Here is a 22,778-nt window from a genome sequence, read left to right on the forward strand (position 1 = left end):
ATAATTTAAATAAGATATTACATTGTCCTTTGTCTAACAGAAACTATAGGCAATTTAAAAATACACTGGTTTATTCCTTAGATCAGGGGTCCCCAACCTCTGGTCCGTGGACTGGTACTGGGCCACGGCATGCCAGCAACCAGTCCGCACAAATATCAAAGCCCCATCCAAGGGTTGCAGGCAGCACACAAAACCATGCCCTCTCCAGTCCACGGAAAAACGGAACAGGTCACTGATGCCCCAAAGGGTGGGGACCTCTGCCTTAGATTGTAGAGAATGGGGATGAAAAAAGATCTTTTGGACCTTCCAGATATTTGCATAATATTTGTTTGTTTATTAAATTTATATAACAGTCCATTCACTGCTACAACTCTGGACAGCCTGCAGCAATGGAAAAGCAAGTTTGACCCATTAAAATAAAATAAAAAACTGTTATAATATAGGGTTTAGTTGGCATATAGGAAAATATATAAAAGTTTATTCATCAGAAATATTGAATCTCTTAAAAACTATTACAACTGTACAATCATTCTTAGCTATCGCTTTTGCAGTAAATACAGAACTTTTTAAATACTAATTATTTATTTAAAATTATTTAGAAATTTTATACACATGCATTCTCTTTCAGAGAAAAGCTTCATTTTTAATCATCTTTTTAACAGATCAGAACTTTCTCATGAGAAGGAAATCTGCAATAAGGATTGCCAATATTAATTAGTAATAATAGAGGTTGTAGGAATTAAAGTATGTTACTCCATATGCTGAGGCATTGTTCTACATTAGAAGAGTTCTTACAAGTTTGAGGTCCATGTAGCTTTCCCTTGTTGTTTATCAGGCTTTTTGTCCTTTCTGTCTTTTTTTAAAAAAATTTTTTAAAGTGAAAGCATGTTACAAATTATTTTGCTGCAATGCCAGAATCTTTCTTTTTAAGAATGCTTCTGGGCTTTATTTAGGACTCATACACTTCTTTAGACAGTAAATGGAATTAAAATATAAATGGAATTAAATAAATAAATATAATGGGTGGCTGCAGTTCACTGGTTTGTTTGAAAACGTGCCTACTTCCCCCAAATGGATGAAGATACGCAAAAGTACTAAGGAATTTCATATAGGAGAGATGGAAGTAGTATCTGATAAAATTATAATTTGTTATGTCTCCTAAGGTAACTGTTTTATAAATAGGCAAAAATCAACCTACTCAAGCAGCTGTTTTGTCATAATATCTACAACATATTCTTTCAGTATTCAAATCTGCTATCCTGTAATGTAAGCCCCTCAGATTTCTTGTTTACCTTCTGACAAATCTTCCCTCTTCAAGGGAAATGGGTAGTCCAGAAATATGAAATAGAAATAAATAAATTTTTTGAAGCCTTTGCAAGGAGACTTACATATGCACTAGTGTCTATGAAACACTGTCTCTAAACATGTGTGACATACCAATATTTTCTCAAATTTTAATGATATTTAACAACAATAGCTATCTTCTGATGTGTTGTAAATTGTATTTTTAGATGGTATGTAATGTTAGCCTATAATATCTGAACCTTTTAAATTTGGGGATGGAAAGCTGGATTGATGGAGCTAAAGAGGTAGTAGATAAACCAACAAGAAGCAAAAATTAGAAAAGTTAGCAGATGATAATGGTTGGAAAACATTGGGATGTTGAGAAGAGGCCAACCTAGGTTAAGCTAAATCGCATTCTATAATTATCATAATTATACTATATTTCCTAAATAATCAGTAATAAGACCAGTTAATCGTACATATTCTTGAAAATTAATGACAGTATTATACGTCTGAACTTCATTTTGTGTATTATGATTTCAAACAATAAGACACAAAGTTTCCTAAAGTTTGTTTATTACTAATGGGGTGGGGAGGCTGTAGGCACTTAATCAAAGCCCCATTTTTATGCTATACATAAAAGGGAAAGCTATCTCCCCTGCTGACCTTGATGTTTTCTTGAATAATGTCTCTGTGTGGTATTCTAGCTAATGGGGTTTGGGGATATTTTTTAAAAAACGTTTTGCTCTTTTTACTAGAATATGGGTAGAACCCTAACATTTTCCTTTAAAGTCATAATATGTGTGTGTATATGCACACACATAAATGCATACACAAATAAAATTTACACTTAAAATTCTTGATTCTTCTATTAAGGATTATTTAGGTAAGATTCTGAAAACGATTACATGATTTTTTTTCTCAACAGTGCAGTTTTATTGATGGGCGCCCCCACTTCAGATCAAATTTAGTCCAAAAGGGCTTGTACATACAGGCTAAATATCAGCGGTTACGTTATGCTGGAGCAAGAGGTGCTACCACTTATAAAATCAGAGAAGAACTTTTGAGGAAACAGCAGGTAAGTGAATTATTTTGGGTCAAAGCTTGAATGGTTGTCAAGAAAAATATAATTATGGTTAATGACAGGAATTCTACAAATAGACAACAAAATGAATTCTAAATACTAATGACTGTATATATGACAACTGTACCTTCACTGTAATCAAATCATGGCAAGTTCTACAACAATTATAATAAAACAGTTATTATCTCGATAAATATCTAAGAAAGAAATTGAAAGATTTTTTAAAAAATATATTTGATTTATTTTTAACATAATCACCTTAATATTCGGTAAACAGTGTGTTATCTGGGTTAGTATTTTAAAAACAATATACAATTTCTATAATTCTATAGTCCATGTAATGGCTTTGCTTGATTTTCTCTTCCTCCAATAATATGCTCTTTTGCCAACCTTAAATTAATACAGTTCTTATTATTTGAATAAATGACAAATATAGACATTTTTTCTCATGTTTCTGCAAATAATAACCACATCAATATAAAGCTTCTTTTCTAATTGCCTAGTCATAGATACTGTTTACAGAATTCTTATTTAAATTTGTTTTCCCCACAATATTCAAAGCATTCTTACTGGCTAAGATTTTCTTGAAATTAGTTAAATTTAAATATTTAAGTCTTTTCTCTCATACAAGCTATCCCAACAGTTTTACATTTCTCATATCTTAAAAAAAGAAAAAAAAACAGAAAAAACATTTCTTTTTTATAAACCATCCCAACATTTTTATATTCCTCATGTCAAAAAACAGAACACAAAGGAAAAAAGAAAGAAAAAATACTATGTTACTTGAGGGCTTCATCCCTCTTAAACTAATCTTCATTTATATCCAAAATCTTTCTATTTCTTTAACCATATTAATTCTCACTTTAGCCCCCCCCTTTTTTTTGTTTGCCAAACATCTTTCCTGATCAATACGCTTTGCTGAATCAAAGAATCTTTCCATAATCTTAAAACTGTTGTTGCAGGTACAAAAGGCAAAAGAGATAAGATGTCTTTATAGGAAGGTTTTACCCCTTTGTATTCATTGAGAATCTTTTCCTTTCTTTCTTTTTTAATTTTATTTACCATTTTTTACCATTTTTTTGTCTCTCAAGTTCTCGTAGTTCTGGCAGAGTCCATTTTGTCAAATCTTTTTTCTTGTCCTCAAACTTATTTTGTAGTCTTAGGGCAGGGGTGTCAAATTGCCAGCCCATGGGCTGGATGCGTCATCGGGAAACCATGCCCACCCCATTGCTGGCAATGGTGAAAAAGCTCCGATATGTTGCGCAATGTCACGTGACATTACGAGTTTGACATGTCTGTCTTAAGGTATAGGTTACCTTTTCCATGTCCAGTATTTCCTATAAATTTTTTCCTTTGTGGATTAAGTTATACTTTCTTCTATTGTTAAGTTCCATCTTGAAATCTCTTTCCTCTGTCTTGTATTCAGTTGTGTGTTTTTTCTGCTCACTGTTTTTATTTTATGAGAATTATTGTGTTGTAAAGTTAAATTGGAGATGTGTTCATTTATATTTTCAAAGTTATTTTTAATTTCCTCATGATTTGAGATCATTGTTGTTTGGATTAGTTGCAACATAGCATAGATCTCCTTCTAGAAAGTATTTTTTTTCTTGGTATATTTCTGCAGATCTCTGTTTTTCCATGATAGCTAAAAATCAGGGTTTTCCTTTCTTTGCAGACAGTTTTAGAGTCACAGTTGGGTTAGTATTTGTAATCCAGAAAGGTCAATTCTTTTTTTTTAGAATTTATAATTCTCACTTTGTAGAAAGCCCAAAATGTTTTCTTTCTTTTTTGTGACAGCTGTTATCTCTTATTAAGACATTGAAGGTCACCAAAACCAAGTTATCTTTTCCTGGGCTTTGCCAGTCCCTGTAATAAAGCAACTGCTTTTGTATATTTCCATACACCACCAGATGTCAGCACCAGTCAGTAATAGACAATTGTTTTTTTTATTGTCATGATTTAAAAAGAAAATCTTAACAGATTCCACCGATTTCAAACATCCAAATCAAGTCATATTCATTTCATTTCAGTATATTTCTGTTCCCTCTGAAAAGTTTAATTCGCCACTTCCATCTGTAGGAGGGTGGGGCAAAGATTTCCCCCTCTCTCTTTCGGAGGCTTTTTGCTTCTTGGGGTTTTTCTTTTTTCTTTTTTCCCATGAAATCAATTTTCAAGTAGAAGACAGAAAATCACTGTTCTTACCCAGTTCAAAACACGTTGTTTACAGTCAGCTTAAAGTAGTGCTTTTGGGCTTCGGCTGCTTGTAACTTGGGCTAGATTCTGAAGTTAAGCTAGCCTGCTTATTTCTGTAGGGCTTTTCTCAAACTGATCGGATTGACTGCTGTCTCTCTGCAATCAGTGGACTTACTTCCTTCTTTGTTGCCTCTACAGCAGTAGTCCCCAACCTTTTGGGCATCAGGGACTGGTTACGTGGACAGAGTTTTTTCCGCAGACTGGAGGGGGCAGGGTTTTGTTTGCTGCCTGCATCCTGGGGCTTTGCTTGTTTGTGCAGACCAATTTCTGGCATGCTGCCGCCCAGTACTGGTTCACAGATTGGGGGTAGCGGACCCCTGCTCTATGGGAAAACTTCAGGCCCATTTAGGGTCCCCTGCTAGGGTGCAGAGCCCCGTGATCCCTTGGCTGCTGTGCTATTGTGCAAAACTGGAAGCCTGAAATTGAAAGGCTGTTTTTATTGTAACAATTACGTTTTTGATGCAAGTATGAATTATAAGTACATACCATATCTTTGAGTATTCATTTATTACATTTATATTCTCTCTGTTAGAGTAGCAGCTTGGTTTCATGATAATTGTGCAGGGTAGATTATGTGAGGGGGGGGGAAATTCCACCCTCAACCTACTGTTTATTTCATGATTGCAGGTTATTTGTTTCTGAATATAGAAAGCTAAAATAATAGAAATTTGAACTGGCCAGGAAAAGTAGACTTCTTACACTTAACTGTTTTGATGAAGTGATCGCAGCTATATGGTCATCACCTGAGAATCAGTGTCAGAAACCTCACTAGAGCTGCCTAATATGTTTACCTATAAACAGCCTTGCTATCAGAAAACCACTTTGTTAGTACATTTTGTTTCCCCTGCTGCATGAGATTACTTCCTATGTATTTTACTTTGTATTTGTCTGACCAACTCTTTTTTCAGGATTTTAAGGCATTACACTGCCTTTATTTCTTCCTTAGATTTTAAAGCTAAAGGCTTTAATTCTAAGGGAAGAAAATATAACTATATAGCTTTTCAGTAAATTATGGTTCTTCTGAGTTTTCTCCTTTTTTCCTTTTTGTTCTGTTTTAGCAACAAGGAAGCAGTGGAAAAAAAGTTTATTAAAGTCAGTTCCATCAAGCATTACCTTTCCCATAGTCTTCCAACAGACATTTGAATTGATAATAGCATAGCAAAACACATAAGATCCTTACAGTAACCTGAATATTCTTTTTATTCTATATTATTCTTTTGCTGTCTTTTTAAAATATAAACTTAAAAGCATACTTATTTTTTATTGATCTATAGACAAAACTGGGATTCAGTTTAAAGTGTGGGCTGCAAATTAAATGTACAAATTAACAAATAAATATATCCATCTTTTAAAATATGGTACAACTAGATGAGTTAGACTTTTTTTAAAGCTGGGGCAAGTGATAGTCCTTTTTTTCCTTTTTCCTGACTAGAAAAAAAAAATCCTGGGTTCAAACATGGTACTAAACTATAATGTAATTGAGTTGATTTTGGCAGCAGGTAATGAATGAAGTCATTAAAGCTTAGCATTACGTAGAATCCAAGCCACAATAGTTTATACAACAAACATGATTAAATCCTCATGTAGTAAATGCAGTAGGGAAGAATGGCTTGGTTCACATTCAACACTGAGCCTTAAATTCTATATATAGGCCAACGATTGAGTTTTATCCATTACACTAAACCAAAACTACTCAAACATTATGACTTAATGTATGAACCCAACCCATGTGAATCTGCCTAAACAAAAGCTATTCTTTCCAATGCAACCCTACTTAACTAAACTAATATGAAGTACTTGAAATTGTCTTTGCCTTTCTTTCCAGAAAGGGTTAGGGTAGAATTGGTTTCCAGAGGCTGAAGCAGAAGCAGAAAAGGGTTTTATACAGCTGAGGGCAATACATTTAGTTGACAGCATTTTACAGCATTGTTATATTTGTAAAAGTAGAACTATTTAGGTTGAGTGAATGACTAAATAGGCTCTTAGTGTTTTCCTATAGTTGACATTCACAGTGTTTTATTATCAGAACCACTTTAAGCATCTATAAAATTGCATTTTAAAATTAATGTACAGAAATAAAATATTGCTAATTGCAAATTCCAGAAGCCTAGCAATTATATAGGATTGTGAAGATACTTGGTACAATAGAATATTTTTCCAAACCCTTAGAGTTGGGTGAAGTTTATGAGGATTGTTAAATGTAGTTAGCACTGGTAAAATTTTAGAAAAGCTAAAGAAATAAAAATATGAAGCGGCAGATTAATACTTTTTGCTAACAAATTAGAAACTTTTGTATATATTTAATTTATTTTTTATTCCTTTCACAGGAACTGGACATCTGAACTACAGTACTGCAATAGATAACAAGTCTAATTATAGAAGTAACTGCATTAAATAATGCTATCAAGAAATGAAATGGAAAAACTTGATAAAGATAATTTTATTTTAGTAGTATGATGTTGCAGGTCTTTTCTACAGTTTTAATAATGCTTTTCAAAAATAGCTTTCAACTGAACATTGTAGGATTGTCATTTTGTTCCTTGTAAAGAGAAGTCTGGGGAAAAAATCCCACCTGAAGGAAATCTTTATTTATTATCATTTTTCCTCTAAGCATGGTTTTGTTGCTAGGAGTTGTTATACATAAATTTATACGTTTAAAGTTTATTGCTTATATAATAAACAAAATAATTACTTACAGCCTCTGATATATGAAGCCATATTGTGCCTTTCCTAAGATGTTCCATAGCATTACAGAAAAGGTGTACCTTTGGGTTCATGTACTTCTGATCTAATATGAAGATAGGATCTTTAAGCATCCTCTCCTACACAGGACAAGCAGATTCAATTTGGAAGAGATAGTCCCTAAGGTATTCTCGTGCTGAGTCCTATAAGATTTTATAGATCAAAACCAGCATTCCAGATTGAACTAGAAGACCCATGAATAGCTTCTATGGTTACGGGATAGGTATTACATATAATGGCAATTTTTATCTGTCAGCATTCTGATTGCCGTATTTAATATCATTTGTATCTTCCAGGTCATTTTCAAAGATAATTATGTAGATTGTGTTATATAATCTAATACAGTAGTCCTTCTTCAAAGACGACATATTGTTGTGCTGCTCATCTGTGAACACAGAAGTCGCTTTGCAATCTCATTCTGGAAGCCCAGTTTAGCACAATGGGAGCATCAGAAGTCCATTGTTATAATAATTGTGGGTGTTATTCTGGGATTCCATTCATAATTTTCTATCAGTTTTTGGAAGACTCTGTCTTCAAAACTGGTATAGGCTTTGTGGCACAGTATTTGCCAGTGGGTTCTGTCAGCAGCCGCAGCCTTTATTTCTCTTGGCTAGATGTCACAGTTGCATAGAGTTTCATTCACAGCATCTTTGTAGTACTTATGTGGATGACTTTGAAGTCTCTTTCCAGTCTCCAGTTCACCACAGAGCAACTGGTGAGGCATACAGTGGCCTTTCATTCTTATAATGTGTCCCAGATGTCTAACCATGTGGTAAAAGTGGGTGAGTTATCTCCAGGGCTTCAGTGAAATTGGGGCACCAAACTATGCTGGAGGAAGATTTCCCAAGTCATTATCTATTACTGACTATTCCTATTCTATTCATGATAATCACCTGAAATAGTGATCTCTCCCACACAACTCTGTGTAGATGTTAAATAGTAGTAGGGAGATATCTTAGCCACTTATATTGGAATAACCAAGGATCAGATTACATTTCTCTCACAGTTTCTACTTCCTATATAAAACAGTGCTTCAAGCAGTTAGTGGAATCAGTACAACCATAGTGCCTCCAATTTTTGGATGTCAAAACTGGTGAGAGATGTACAATAACACCAAGGAAGAGACACTGGTCCTTCAGGTACTGACAAAAGTCATTCAATAGAGCAACCAGTGCTCTTTCTGACTTATGCCTAAACCTTAATTTAGAATGGAAAAGAGCAAGATATTCCATTTCAAGGTAAGATAGACTGCTGTTGCTTTCAAGGCCAGTGGCATCAAATGCATATTTTACCTCTTTAATGTAGCCATTCATATTCCTTCTACATTTCTGAAGAAACAAAGAATGTGAATCTGGCCTAAAGATCATACTGCTGTGTTTATACACAGAGGCCTCTGTGGACACCAGCTATATGGGGTAGGCACATAAGTCGCAGATCATCTAAATGACTGCTAATTTATGGGTGACTGTAAAAATCTCGTTACTGTCTGCATGAAGGAAAGAGTTGATGTCTCTCTAAACATTTCAAATAGAATATTAGAAATATATACGAAAAACAGTTAAAATAGTTTATTTGCACTGTCACTAGAAGACAGGATCATCCTTCAACCGCAACTCCTTTGTTTTTCCAAATTCAATACTAAACAGTTATGAGTATTACATTCAAAATATATTAATGATTTAATATACATACAAGTAAACATGATTTTTAAAATATATTTTAAACATAATTTTATTAAAACCACTTTCTATAGGATAGGAAGCATCTGTTACAATAAATCAGCATATTTGTCGTGTTAGACTTCTCCTTGAGAGGCTAGGCTGAAAGGAAATACAAAAGAATCCAAGAAATAATTTATTGCAGCAAACCTAAAACTCATTATGAAAGAATTGAAGCAGGCAGTGAAGTATACAAGTTCTGTCTATAATAATGCTCAACTTTTTTGCATCTTTTTTTTAAATAGGAAAGTATATTTTAATTATGGTAAATGTGGTGCCAGGGTAGTTTACTTTTGCATGTGAGAACCATCATAGATCAAAGGAATAGTCTAATTTCCTTTCACATCTCAATAATTTGATCAGATATGTCTAAACATAACAAGGGTTCACTTATATTTTCCTGTTTTTGTCCTAAACATTGGTCCTGAGGCACCTGTTTGCTTATATAATGTTACTGCTATGCACTCCTAGAATGGCTTTCAGGTTTGAAGAATTCAAAAGCTATTTTTGAAGATTGCAGGTGCTTCTCTTCCATAAGATTTGTGGTTGTCAGAAGTACAGCACCAGACTCTCAAATCCCATGTTTATTTTCTCTAATTAGTGGCTGATAAAAACAAAGTTGTGCATTGTCACTTTTTTATTGTATAATAAATTAACCTATGAGTACTTTTTTTAGTAAGCTTGGTGCTTTTGTAAGATGATTTTCCATTCCGTTGTCATACACTAAATAAATTCCATTCCGTTATTTTTTATTATTATTAGATTGTTATCCCACTTTATGTACTATCTATCTGAAGGTGCTGAACATTTGTAATATTCTTGTCTCTTCCCCACAACAACTGTCTGAGGTAGGTTGTGCTGAGAGAGTGACTGGCCCAAAGATGTATATTGTTTTTTATTGAAACTTTGATAAGAAAATGTAAAGAATCAAAGAAATAACTTGTTGAAGGAATGGATGGATGAATTGCCTGGCTGAGGAATTCTGGGAGTTGAAGTCCACAAATCATAAAAGGGCCAAGTTTGAAGACCCCTGGTCTGGCCTCTGAAGGAGAAATTTAACATGATGTGTATGCTGATTTACTGTAACAGTCCTTAGTCTATCCGTTACCAGTACTTTCGATTCCTCATTATTTACAGATGATATTTCTGCCTAGCTCTGATTCTAACTATAGTAACTTCAGTAGGTCTCCAACAAGAATCCTACCATCTGTTCCTTTTACTTAGTGGTCTATGATTTTTGCATGTAAAACAAAAGGTTCTGAACTGAAATAAGGCTGTTAAAATACATTACTTTTTAGTGTTTTGAACAACAGAGACTGAGTACATGCTCAGGAGTATCCTGATACTAAAATATCAGCTCTGTGGACAGACATCAGGCATGAGTGGGATCTTTGATAACTAAGGAAAGGGGGCAATGGCAGCTTGGGATGTATGTGGTTAGTGATGGGAGAATAATGCTGATAGACAATAGCAGATAGTCAGGTGTGAATGCCTACTTATGACATTGGGCCTTAGCAATCAATTAGGAATTCTGCTACTTTACCAGCCTCCCTAACTGCTCTGCCTGTGAATATCTCCAGGCTAGTGGTGAAGTTCTTTGGAGGCAGTGCAAAAGTATCACAGGCTCAACTTGACACTTGTTCCAGGTTTTTGATCTGGAGTTGGGGGATGTTGCTTTCTGGAGTTTACTTTTAGCAACCCACTCCCACTTGCAGGGAAATGGGGCCTCTTCTGTTGCCCTGCCAGATAACTCTAAGGAAGCTTTACTAGGTTTCAGAAGGACTTTCCTAAGGATTCGATAACAGTTTGACCGAGGTCTCAGTTGCCACTAGGAATAAAGCTACAGAGCAACAGCTCAAATTGTGCCTGTGCAGACTTTCTCTGTGCACAGATCCTGGTATGCTTCTGGACTCAGGAGGATGAAGCAACAGACAAGATGCCTAGAGTAGGGGTTTTCAACCGGTGGTATACATACCACTGGTGGTACTTTGGCACCTGGCAGAAGCCCCAGGATCAGCACTGGGCTCCAGCTCATCGGCACTTTCAGACGCTGGAGGTGCACTGAAGAGGAGGAGGGAAGGGAGAGGAGAGGATATAAAATGAGGTGGTTTTGGCGGGAAAGGGCCAGTGAGGGGCTGTCCCTGGCCCGCACTCTGGGCAAGCGAAGAGGTGGCAAGCGCCCGGCATCCCTGACTGTCCCTGCTGAGTGCTGAGAAAGGAAAAACAGGCAAGAGAAGTGCTTCCCTTTCCCCCAGGATGCCAGTGCTCCCGTGCTTGCCGCCTTTCCGTGCACCCCTGGGGGAAGGACAGAGATGGGGGGCTTGATGGCTCCGGGGCTGCCCCATGGATCTAAGGCTGTGTGCATTCCGGCTTTGATAGCCCCCACCAGTAGATCAGCGCCATGCCCGCTTGCTGACCTAGCTTTGCAGCCACCAGGTTTCCCTTTCACTGCATGGGATAGCGACAGTGGCGGCATGGCCATCGGCAGCACTGGCAATCTCCCCCTCCTGAGCACGGAAGAAGGAAGGGTCAGGGAGGGAGGAGAGGCAACTTGGTTGGAAATGCCCCAGTTCGAAGGAGAAAGCAATTTTGTGTTGTTTTGTCACAGACAGAACTTTGTTGGCAATCCAAGTTAACATTGGTTTTCTTGAGTTGTGAACTCTTAGGAAAATATCCCCTCCTTGTGTGTTGCTAACAGCCATTTCCAGTGGAAAAAACAGGACAAAACAGAGTGGGGAAAATATTTTTCTTTGCTATATTTCCAATCTGAATTAGACCAAGGCAGGGTCCCTACAAGAGAGCCCTTTTAAGGATTATGTATTTATAAAGAAGCAACTAAGCTACCTCTGTTCCTAAACGCTAACGCTGTTGCACATAAAAAATGGAGGAGCTCTGATCAACTATCACAGCCACCATTTTGACAGTTTTGTTGTACTGTTGTCTGTGGATGCCCCCACTAAATGCAAGCACAGGATAAACTGAGCTTGGTTTGTTCTCAATCTTTTAAGTGGCCACAAACTACTAGCAAATGTGGCATTTGATCGCAAGGCAAGGAGGCATCGAGAAATGTTTCCCCTTTTGCATTTGAGCATCCAAGAAGGGACAGGAAAGGAGAAAAGGATGGAGGAAAGACAAAGAAAAAGGAAAGAGGGGAAAAAGAAGGAAAGGGGAAGGGAAAAAAAGGAAAGGAGAATGAAGAGGGAAGGAAAAAGAAGAAAAGGGGAAAGGAACGAAAGGAAGGAAGATTATAATGAGAGGGAGGGAGGGTCTGAGGGAAGTCCTGCTATAGTAGTTGGCCACAACCAGCCCTGCTGCCCTTTGCCATCCCCTTGCCCCCTCCTCCTGACTCTCCTTGTGGTCTCCCATCCTATCGCTGAGGATGCTTTGGTTACAAAGCCGGGTCTCCTTGCATGGAGAGGGAGTGGGCCTCTCTCTGACCCACACATTTTGCCCTCCTGCACACACCATGAGCCTGCACCGCCGCGGGTCCTCTGCATGGCCTGTGAGCAAAGGAACCGCCACCGAAGAAATTAACACCGGTACTTTTTTACTTTGTTACAGTTTGTAACATTAGATTATGAAATAAAATACAAAAATACAAAAGCAAATAATAGGACACAGTGGAGAGGAAGAAGGGGGGAAAAAGTGAGGGAGAAGGGGAAAAGGCATTGAATTCCAACTTCCTCTGTTGCAGTAGAATGAAACATTAACGTTGAACCTCAAGTTTTTACTTTTCCATAATAGTACTGTATAAACTAGCCATTTCTACAACAACAAATGAATCTAACCAGTAAAACCCAAAATCTCGCCCCTTTTTTTCCCAGTCATCAAATTTTTGACACCTTGCTAAGCACTGGTGCTGCTCAAATATTGTCATGTCCTAAAATTGGTGCAATCTGTGAAAAGGTTGAAAAGCCCTGGTCTAGAGCACTGCCGGCAAAAAAAACAGAGAAAACCTGGACACAGGTAGCAGCCTTAATTAGGACCTATCCTATTTCAATATGGGCAGCAAAAAAGACTCATTTCTCTGTCCTTGTTGTGTCCTTTGGATTTTGGCAACCCAGTCCATTTTGGGTCAGAAGGGACTGATGGAACATTTGTGAGGTTATATGGACTATTGGCATTCAGTGAATAAAATCACTTGGATTCACTTAGACTCCACCTGAGTAGGTTCTTTGGAGAACAGTGATGCATATTCATATGATGTTATCCAGGCTGAGTTCAAGCATGTTAATAATCCCAAGGAAGTGAACAGGATCCTCAAGAGCTGTAAGTATGGTTCCCTGTATATTGTATCCTTCTGATTGGTTAACATAAGTGGATCCACATGTCAGTAAATTCCTCTTGGAAAAAGAGGACAGTTTCATCTGCTCTTTAAGACACCATCTTTGGATCCAAACAATCTGGATAATTTTTGTCCAGTTATCACCCTTCCCTTTTAGGGAAGGTTGTTGAGAAAGTGGTTGGCTTCCAGCTTCATAGGATCCATATGAAGCACTTTATATGGACCCTTTCCAATTGGAATTTGGATTGGGATGGCTTGGTCACACTTGTTGACTATGTGGGGAGTATGTGATGGGATGGCACATCCTGGATCTCTCAGTGGCCTTTTGTTCCATCACCATGGTGTCCTGGCTGATAGGGCTGGGAGAGAGAGAGGCTCCATTTGGCAGTGTTCTTCAAAAACTAGTTTCATTCAGTGTTGATGGAAGAGATGTGATTGAGCTCTAGGCCTTTGCTTTGCAGGAAGCCTCAGAACTTAACCTTTTCCTCCTTTTTCATTATTTACACCAATTTACACTTCGGTGAGTCATCTGTGGGTACAAAGTATCACTGATATGCTAATAATGCCCAGTTGTATACTTCAGCCCTCAGCCATACAAATGAAGGTTGTTGAGGTTCTGTCCCAATGTCTGGATATTGTGAAGGTCTGGATGGAGAATAGGCTGTATCTCATCCCTGCCAAGTTGTTTGATGTCCATTTTTTATTCTGGGCAGGATAGCACTGCCCTGTTTAGCCTTTAGATCTTGGGGTCCGGGAGTCACAGCTCCTGCTTGAATAGCGGCAACAGTGGTCAGGAGGACTCTGATACTGCTTTGTTTTATGCACTAAAATTGGTCCCCGTTCCTGGACTGTTCATGATCACTCATGCCTTGGTGACAACCCGAATGGATTACTGCAACATATTCTACGACAACCCGAATGGGTTACTGCAACATATTCTACAAGTGGCTGCCTTCAAGACCATCTGAAAGCTGCAGCTGGTTCAGAATGCAATTACAGGTACACCTTGGTATACCTACATTACACCATTTTTGCCATAATTACACCAACACTAACCTGAAATAGCTGCCAGTGTGCTTCTGGGTAGAATTCAAAGCATTAGTTTTCCTATAAAGTCATTGGCATAGGGGTGGGTTATTTGTAGGATTTCTCTCCAGTTGTTGGACCTAAAGAGATGGGTAGGAACAAGAAGGGTGTGCATCAGCTCCTAAAAGAATATCCTCTTATGGAACCTCACCCTTTCTGACCCAGTGCTTGTCCTCTGGTACACCAGAAGGCCCGATTGGCCCCGACCCTACCAGCTTCTCATACAGACCTGGATTGCTCCAAGGCCTGGGGCTCAGACGACCATTGAGTGGTCTTTCTTGATTGTTTGTGCGGGTTTACACTCGGCGACCACTGTAGGTTTTTAGCCTTTGTTAAAATTGCTTTTTATTCCTTTAACCCAGCGTTTCCCAACCTTAGGAACTTGAAGATGCGTGGACTTCAACTCCCAGAATTCCCCAGCCAGCATAGCTGGCTGGGGAATTCTGGGAGTTGAAGTCCACGCATCTTCAAGTTCCTAAGGTTGGGAAACGCTGCTTTAACCAACCTGTTGTTAGCTGTCCTGAATCGCGTTTGCGGTTCATATGGGCGGCCGTATGAATCGATTTAATACAAAATCACAGCGAGCGACCCTTTCCCCCGGGTCCCGCCGGATGCCCGAGGATCGGCCACGGCGGGGCATTCTCGTGCCTCTGCCCTGCTTGTCAGGGCACCGCCGGTCAGGGTCGAGTGGGTAGCTGAGCGCCAGTTCCCTTTCTAGTTCCACTTCCTACCTTGCCGCGCGAAGGGTCTCGAGAAGGGGCGACACCCATCCATTCAACCACCCCGTTCCCTTGCAGCGAACCTCTCCCGCCGCCCCTTCGCTTGCGTTCCCGCCCTAACGCGCGCGCGCGCGCGCACACTCTCCCTCGCCAGCTTCCCTCGCTCGCGCTTCCAGGTGGGATCCGTTTTTTCCCCCCCCTTTTCCTTTTACGTTTCTCGCTGGCGCGTCAAGTGCTTTTGTCGTCGTCCCCCGTTCTCTTTTCCTGTCAAGGAAAAAGTCCCCCCCCACACACACACACGCACGCACACACTTCCTCTTTTCTTCGGAGGGCGGGAGAGTTTCAGAGCAGGAAATAAAACACAACAGTGCTGCCGCTGTTGCAATGGGCACCGACTAGTCGAGTCGGAAGGAAGCGTTGCTTCTTTCTGCAATTCGGAGAAAAGCAGCTTCCCGCCATTCATCTGCTTCCCTCGGCTCGATTGCCTTTCACCGACCGCCTCGCAAACCTCAAACTTTCACCCTGTCTGGCGGAGGCCAAGCTCGACCTAAATGGGTAAGTGTGAACGTAGACAAAGCTTGGGGTATGTGCCTGTCTTTCTCCTCCCTCCCCCCCCCTTTTTTTTTTTTTTTTTTTGGCTGTCTGAGACTTGCTGCGTGGCTGATCGCGAGGCAGGCCGAACCGGGTGGTCGCTCTTGCTATTCGCCTCTTGTGGCATATTGCAATAGTAATGGCAGAGGCGGAGTAGGAAACATCCGAAGGGTGTGTCTTGCCTGTCTCCCTCTGTCCGTTTTGGGAAGGGGAGAAGGGGCAACGTCAGGTCTATTTTCCCATCCGCCCCTTAGAGACCTTTCATTGGTCTGGTCTGCGCGCTGACTCTCTGGCCGGGGCGCTTGGAGGTGTAGGGGTGGCCGCTGGAAAGGCTTGAATGAAAGCCCGAGAGGCCAAATCCATCTCTCGTTATCAGGCGCTGTCAAAAAAAAAAAAAAAAAAAAGCACCACCCCCCATTCATAAAACGGGGGCTAGGGAGGGAATCCCTTCCGTGGCGTCGCCTTTCCACCCCGCGGCGTGGCTGTGGCCACAGCGCCACGGACGGAAGAGGGCTAGTTTGGGGTGTGGGGAGAGCAAATGATGATGGAAGTAGAGAAAAGATGCCGGGGCCTGGAGCGCGCAAGCCAGCCGCCCTCTCTGGTATCCGGGGAGGGAACGCTTTTCTTGTCAGTGGGGCGCGAGCGGGCGGGCCAATGCAGAAATTAGCCTCCGTAACATGGCAGGAAATCGTAGGGGCGTGTTACCCATTTGACTTCTCGCTCTCTCGCTCTCTCTAATGGGAACTGTGGGCTTGTCCTCCCACCCCCTCTTCCCGACACCGCATGAAATGTCTATTTTGACTGCTTTAAAGCAGCGTTTCCCAACCTTAGGAACTTGAAGATGCGTGGACTTCAACTCCCAGAATTCCCCAGCCAGCTATGCTGGCTGGGGAATTCTGGGAGTTGAAGTCCACGCATCTTCAAGTTCCTAAGGTTGGGAAACGCTGCTTTCAACAACATCTCCCTTCGCCTCCCTTGTAGAGACGCCTAACGGGCAATCAGGAGCCCACAACTTTGCTATAGCTTTCTTTGCGTGCCTACCTGAATCTGCTCCTGGGTGGAGTGGCGAGCTTTTTGGAAAAGGCCGCAGCTGTTGACCCTCACCGATCTTGGCAGCCAGTCATCAAGAGGGTACTGTAGGGTTACCAGATGTTGTTTGAAACAGACTCACAGACTGTCTTTCAAACTGTGCTTGTGGACGTTAGAGCATTGGTGCTCTGGAATGTCTCTTCGTCCTCTTTTTTCGTCGCCATCAAAATTCTAGTTTATAATAGACGTACTTGGTGAAAAAGATGCCTATTCAGAGAAGAGCAAAAAAAAAAAGGTAGTATTAAATTAATTTGGGACTTCTTGTATACTAACGTCTTCAGGAACTTGGATGCAGAAAAGGTATGAGATTTGTTTGGGATTTTTTTTGTGTGGCATGTTAGCAAAATTAAGGCATGACTCAACTATTTATATTGTTATTAGGGTTCAAGAGAGGCAGAAGTAGCAGTGCCAGGCACTAGCTGTCTGAAGGGCAAGGAGCCTGTTTCCTCCTGAAGAAGGGACTGCATTCACTCATTCTACTTGGTTTTTTTTTTGTAAATACAATGACTCTCTGTGTGGCAAATATTCATACTGTTGGAAAGTAGAGTGTGCAGCTCTCTTGAAATAGTACAGTCAACTGATTACAGGAAATTTTGGTTATGTGCACTAATTGTGCAGAATAAAGTATTTCTAGAATTTCAATTGACAAAGATAAAATATCTGTTCATTTTGGGGAATTATCAAGTATCATGTAAATGGGAAGGGAAGGTGCTTAGGGGAAGAAGTTTTTCATGTTTGTTTAAAAAGTTTTCAACTATCCAGATTTATGTATGCATTTTATTTCATGTGTCCCTTCATTTGCCTCTGTTATTCACTGCTGGGCTTTAGATGATTCTGTGATAAACATTCAGCCACTGTGCTGTTACTGTATTTAAAATTTAGTTGGTTCAGTTAAAATTATGCAGTAGACTGCTGATAAAAGGACGAAGGCTTGCAAACCGTTAATATGCAGCTTTGCAGAATGTGGCTAAATTTTCGTATTGTTCTAAACCATAATGTGGTTCATTTAATTGTAACAAATTATTGTGTGAACTGATTTTCTAATTTTAAAGCATTATTTTTAACTTCATGTGTTGTATAAAGCAAAATATATTTAAAACAAAACATTTAGCATAACAAAATAATGTGTATGCAATACACATTATTTGTATGTGATACAATTTTTCCCTGTGTAGTTAGTATGAAAAGGGAAACATGAAATGCACCTTCTAATATTCTGCTGCATAGTTTCATTTGTGGATTTAGAATCACTCTTCATCAGAACTACACTCTCCTTGGTATTTTATATTATGTAGTTGGATGCATGATGGGTGATATTTATGGTTTTTGTTGATTGGTCATGAATGGACTGTCATGACATTTGTTATAAATTTATATTTACTACTGAGTTTCTGTATTTTTTTACTTTTTTCATTTTATTGCTAATCACTCAGAGTTGTATGAACTGTGTGATATGTAAGTATTTTTAAATAAAATTGTACGCAATACCCTCACAGGGGCCTTCTTAAATGTGGTTTCTCACTACGTTCCAGCCATCTTAAACCAGAGTTTCAGGCTAAAAATTTGTCTAAGACCCACTTCTGTCTCCATGCTTTTGATTTCTTTTGATGTGTTCCACTTGAATGTGTACAACCTCTTAGCGTTCTTTTAAATATTTGGGCTTAATATATTGATTGTCTGTAGTCTACTCTCTTGTTATAATTTATACATAATAATCTTGGTCCTCAGACTACAAAATTTACAAAGGTTCTGTTTACACACTGCAAATTTTCTTCAAATATATTGACCACTCTCTTAGAAATATGAATCTGAACTCTAAGAATATGAGTACGATTGAAGAATACATGTCACATCTTTATCTGTTTCATTGCATGAAAGAAAATACAATATAGCTAGTCCTTGACTTATGACTTGAGCCCAACTGAAAGCCCCAAATTTCTGTTGCTAAGTGAGTTGCACACAATTTTACAACCTTTTTTAACCACAGTTAAGCAAATCATTGCAGTTAAGTGAATCATGTGCTCATTAAGTGAATCTGGCTTCCTCCATTGACTTTGTCAGAAGCTGGCTGGAAAGATTAGAAATGGTGATCACATGACCCCCACAATACTGCAACCATTGTAAATAACATGCTGGTTGCCAAATGCCCAAATTTTGATCATGTGACCATGGAGATGTTGCAACAGTTGTAAGTGAAAAATGGTCATAGGTCACTTTTTTAATGATGTTGTAACTTCAAACAACCAGTAAACAAATGGCTGTAAAATGAGGACTACCTGTAGTACTTAATAGGTAAATGTTATTAGGTGGTCAATGGCAGAAAAATTTCTCACATACCAATAGAGCATACAACCTATATTTAGTTTTTTAAAAAATCAATATGTGTATAGGTATAATGGAGTCTGGCCCCCATAACCCTAAAATTGGAAAAAGCTGTAACAAGTATTCAGAGAAGTACATTTTTCATGCACATAATATGTCTCTAATAGGTATGACATAACTTTTCCTTTCTAAAATTGTATTTAGATTACAAAATAAATTTCCTGCCGTTGCATACATTTTTATCTTTGACTTACAATCTGATGTGCTATTTATTTTTTGCTATGGGATGGGAACATACAACACATATATGCCACAGTATTTTTGATTTTGGTGGCGCAATGACTCAGTGGTTAAGGTTCAAGACCCAGTGCCGCGCAACGGGATGAGCTTTTGTCTTCGCCCCAGCTCCTGTCAACCTAGCAGTTTGAAAGCATACAAACACAAGTAGATAAATAGGTACCACTTTGGTAGGAAGGTAACAACATTCCGTGACATCATGCTGGCCATGGAAGTATCTTTGTATGGTGCTGACTCAATGGCCTTGAAACGGAGATGAGCATCCGTAGTTGTCAATGACTAGTGGAGTAAAAATCTGAAGAGACCCCCTTTTTAAATGTTGATTTTATTGATTCTCATTTAGATGAAAAAATAATTTATCTTCAAGGTTCTAGGATGAATAAGAGTGACACTTTTATCTTAAAAATCTTTCTAAAAAAGTTAAGCATGATCTTTTGTATGTCTGCTTTATTGCCGGTCTTTTCTTAAAATTATACAATAAGGAGGACCCAAATGGTTGTCTTTTTTCAAGCAGCTTCTGCAAGATCAACAAGCACTTAACATCTACAAGTCAGATCAGATCAGACCTTGGGAGAAAGGGGATACAGCATAATATCACTCAACTGGGAAAAATACAGAAATGACTCACACAAAAGAAATGACTCACACAAAAGAATCAAAACAGAGGCAACAATCCCCCCAAGTCTTAGTTTCTAGCTAAGGCAGTGCTAGGAAAAGTTTTTGCCTGATCTAATAGGATGAACCTGAGTTTTATCAGAATCCATTTACATAGTACATCCATTACCGATTCTAATGAGTGCAAAAGGTAAAGGTTCCCCCACACATGCGTGCTAGTCATTTCCGACTCTAGGGGCCGGTGCTCATCTCCGTTTCAAAGCTGAAGAGCCAGCGCTTGTCCGAGGACGTCTCCGTGGTCATGTGGCCAGCATGACTAGATGCCAAAGGCTGTTACCTTCCCACCGTAGTGGTCCCTATTTTTCTACTTGCATTTTTATGTGCTTTCGAACTGCTAGGTTGGCAGAAGCTGGGACGAGTAACAGGCACTGTGTTACGCAGCACTCGGGATTTGACCCGCCAAACTGCCAACCATCTGGTCGACAAGCTCAGCGTCCTAACCCACTGAGCCACCGCGTCCCTTAATGAGTGCAAACCTCTTCACAATATAACGGCCTGTATCTATTTTTCTAGAACCCATGTTATTTTAAATAACATTAAAGCAGCTTAATATATTACTGTTTCCAATACTGGGAGTCTTCCTACTCTTGAGAGTCAGAGGATGTTCAACACATAGGAAATGTATGCAGGAGGGCAGGAAGGTGGATCTTGTTTAAGAAAACCAGGCTGGTATAACAATCCTTATCATTTGCTTTTACGCTAAAGGTACTGTACATATAAAATTAGTTTTAATTACTTGGATTCAATACTGGTTCTTGTGTAATATATATAATTGTAAGTTAGCTTGGAAGAAAGGATTTGCTTTACAAGCAAAATTACATGTTTCTAAAATACTAGATTTTGTTTGGTGAAAGAAATGGAAAATTTGAATTAACAGTTGTTGACGGTACTATTCAGCGTTGACAGTACTATTCAGCATGTCCAGGTACTTGACTGAAATAGTGTCAGAGCAAATATTCTGCTACTAGGATAAATCCAGAAACTTAGTTTGATACTTGAATTCATTTGGACAACAAAATTGATACTCTTTAGAGTCAATTTCTTTACCATACCCAGGATTGACTGTTTAAACATATGTGTGTGGGGGGGGGTGGGGTGGGTTAGACCATATTGAAGATGTATAACAGATTTTGCTTGCATTTTGAGGTGCTGAATCACAACTTAGTTAGGTGGTGGTAAAAGAATTATTTTACTGTGCATCCATTTCTTAAGTATTAGTATGCTACGTGAATTGACCTTATTCATAAAGCTGAAAATGTCTGAAAGACCTTCTAATCCAGTCTAGCTACCTACATTAGGCAGCTTATTTACTTATCTGTCAGGGATCAACTCATGACATTCCTAGCACAATAAGGTTTAAGCAAAAAAAAAAAGTTGTAAAATGGAATGATGTAGAATAGTTTTTCTTGCGCTTTGGTTACCCGGAATATCTATTATTTCAATCTACTAGTCAAATGAAACTTTTAAAGTTTATAAACTTGATTTGACATTAAATCTTATCTACAGAAGCTACAGTATGATATGACATGCCAACACAACAAATGCTTCTTGTGAACTGTGTTTAGTTTCCATTAGATTCAGGGTATAATTGAGAAGTTTCTAACTTCACTATTCATTCATTATGCCTTTTGCAAATGCAAAAAACAATTTGTCTCAGAGATAATTGTGATTTCTCTGCAGTTCATTTGCTGATTACTGTGCTACAGATATGCAAAAGAACAAATATGTTTTAGACTGGACTTTGATTTTGTGCTGTTTCTAAAACTCCATTGTCTATGTTTTCTCCTTTGTCTTGAGCAATAGCAAATAGGCATTTACAATCCCTGAGGCCTAGCAATAAGCTCAGAAATTAAAAGGCTCTAAAGATACCTCCATACAGATTTGAATTAAGTGCAGGTTGAATAGCATAACAATTAAATAAATATGATTTGAAATTTGTACTCAAAGCTATTCAACAATACAAGTCTCTTATTAGATTTGAGTTGAGTTGTGAAATAGAGTGGCACAAGTTATATTCCTGGGCATTTTTTTAATTCATTATTTAGATCAGGAGATAATGCTTATCAAATTTGAAATGACACAAAATTGTGTGAGATAGTTAATACTCTAAAAGATAGTAATGACATTCAAAATTATCTTGATTTGTTAGCAAAATGGGCTTCCATGGAATTCAATAAATGTATATAATGTTCATCTAGAAATGGCAGTCAATTACACACATGTAAACTTAATGAATATTGGCTTGGCAATAATACTTGCAAAAAAATCTTGAGGAACAGTAGTTCATTAAAACCAAATTTGAGTTGGCCATATGATAGGGATGCAAATAAAAAAGTAAATGCTTTCTTAAGATGTATCAACAAAAATATCATTTTTAAATTGTAAGTAATTGTTCCCACCTTAAACTATTTCTCTAAGTTGCATATTTTAAGGGGGATTCTGAAATGGACTCTTAGATAGGCAACAGGATTCTCCTGTTATTAGAAACTAAGTTAAAAGAAGAACTGAAGGGAGAAGTTTAGCCTTGAAGAGAACAAGAGTTCAATAACACTTTTGAAGTACTGAGAGGACATCACATGAAAGATCAGTGTGTCCTCTGTATTCTATAGTACAGGACGTAAGAATAATGAATT

General features: G+C 38.6%; 2 protein-coding genes and 1 long non-coding RNA gene across 7 annotated transcripts in view; 2 read left to right on the top strand and 1 right to left on the bottom strand.

Annotated features, from left to right (window-relative positions):
• Positions 1-7,314, top strand: part of BCLAF3 (BCLAF1 and THRAP3 family member 3) — a 48,736-nt gene extending 41,422 nt beyond the window's left edge. For all 3 annotated transcript variants that reach the window (XM_083362941.1, XM_083362943.1, XM_083362942.1), the window contains 2 exons: positions 2,213-2,362; positions 6,949-7,314. In XM_083362941.1, coding sequence (XP_083219067.1) covers positions 2,213-2,362; positions 6,949-6,963 — 165 coding nt within the window. In that variant the 3' untranslated portion in view covers positions 6,964-7,314. The remainder of the gene's footprint in view (positions 1-2,212; positions 2,363-6,948) is intronic.
• LOC310640583 lies at positions 710-14,817 on the bottom strand. The gene is made up of 3 exons (XR_014492565.1): positions 14,423-14,817; positions 1,293-1,311; positions 710-849 (listed from the first exon to the last, which is right to left on the bottom strand). It is a non-coding gene; the product is annotated as an uncharacterized lncRNA (long non-coding RNA).
• A 695-nt stretch (positions 14,818-15,512) lies between these two features.
• The window catches only part of SH3KBP1 (SH3 domain containing kinase binding protein 1), a 147,477-nt gene continuing 140,211 nt past the window's right edge, over positions 15,513-22,778 (top strand). For all 3 annotated transcript variants that reach the window (XM_083362944.1, XM_083362945.1, XM_083362946.1), the window contains exon 1: positions 15,513-15,726. In XM_083362944.1, coding sequence (XP_083219070.1) covers positions 15,723-15,726 — 4 coding nt within the window. In that variant the 5' untranslated portion in view covers positions 15,513-15,722. The remainder of the gene's footprint in view (positions 15,727-22,778) is intronic.

The sequence above is a fragment of the Vipera ursinii genome, assembly GCF_947247035.1.
Source record: "Vipera ursinii genome assembly, chromosome: 4".
Classification (NCBI taxonomy): domain Eukaryota; kingdom Metazoa; phylum Chordata; class Lepidosauria; order Squamata; family Viperidae; genus Vipera; species Vipera ursinii.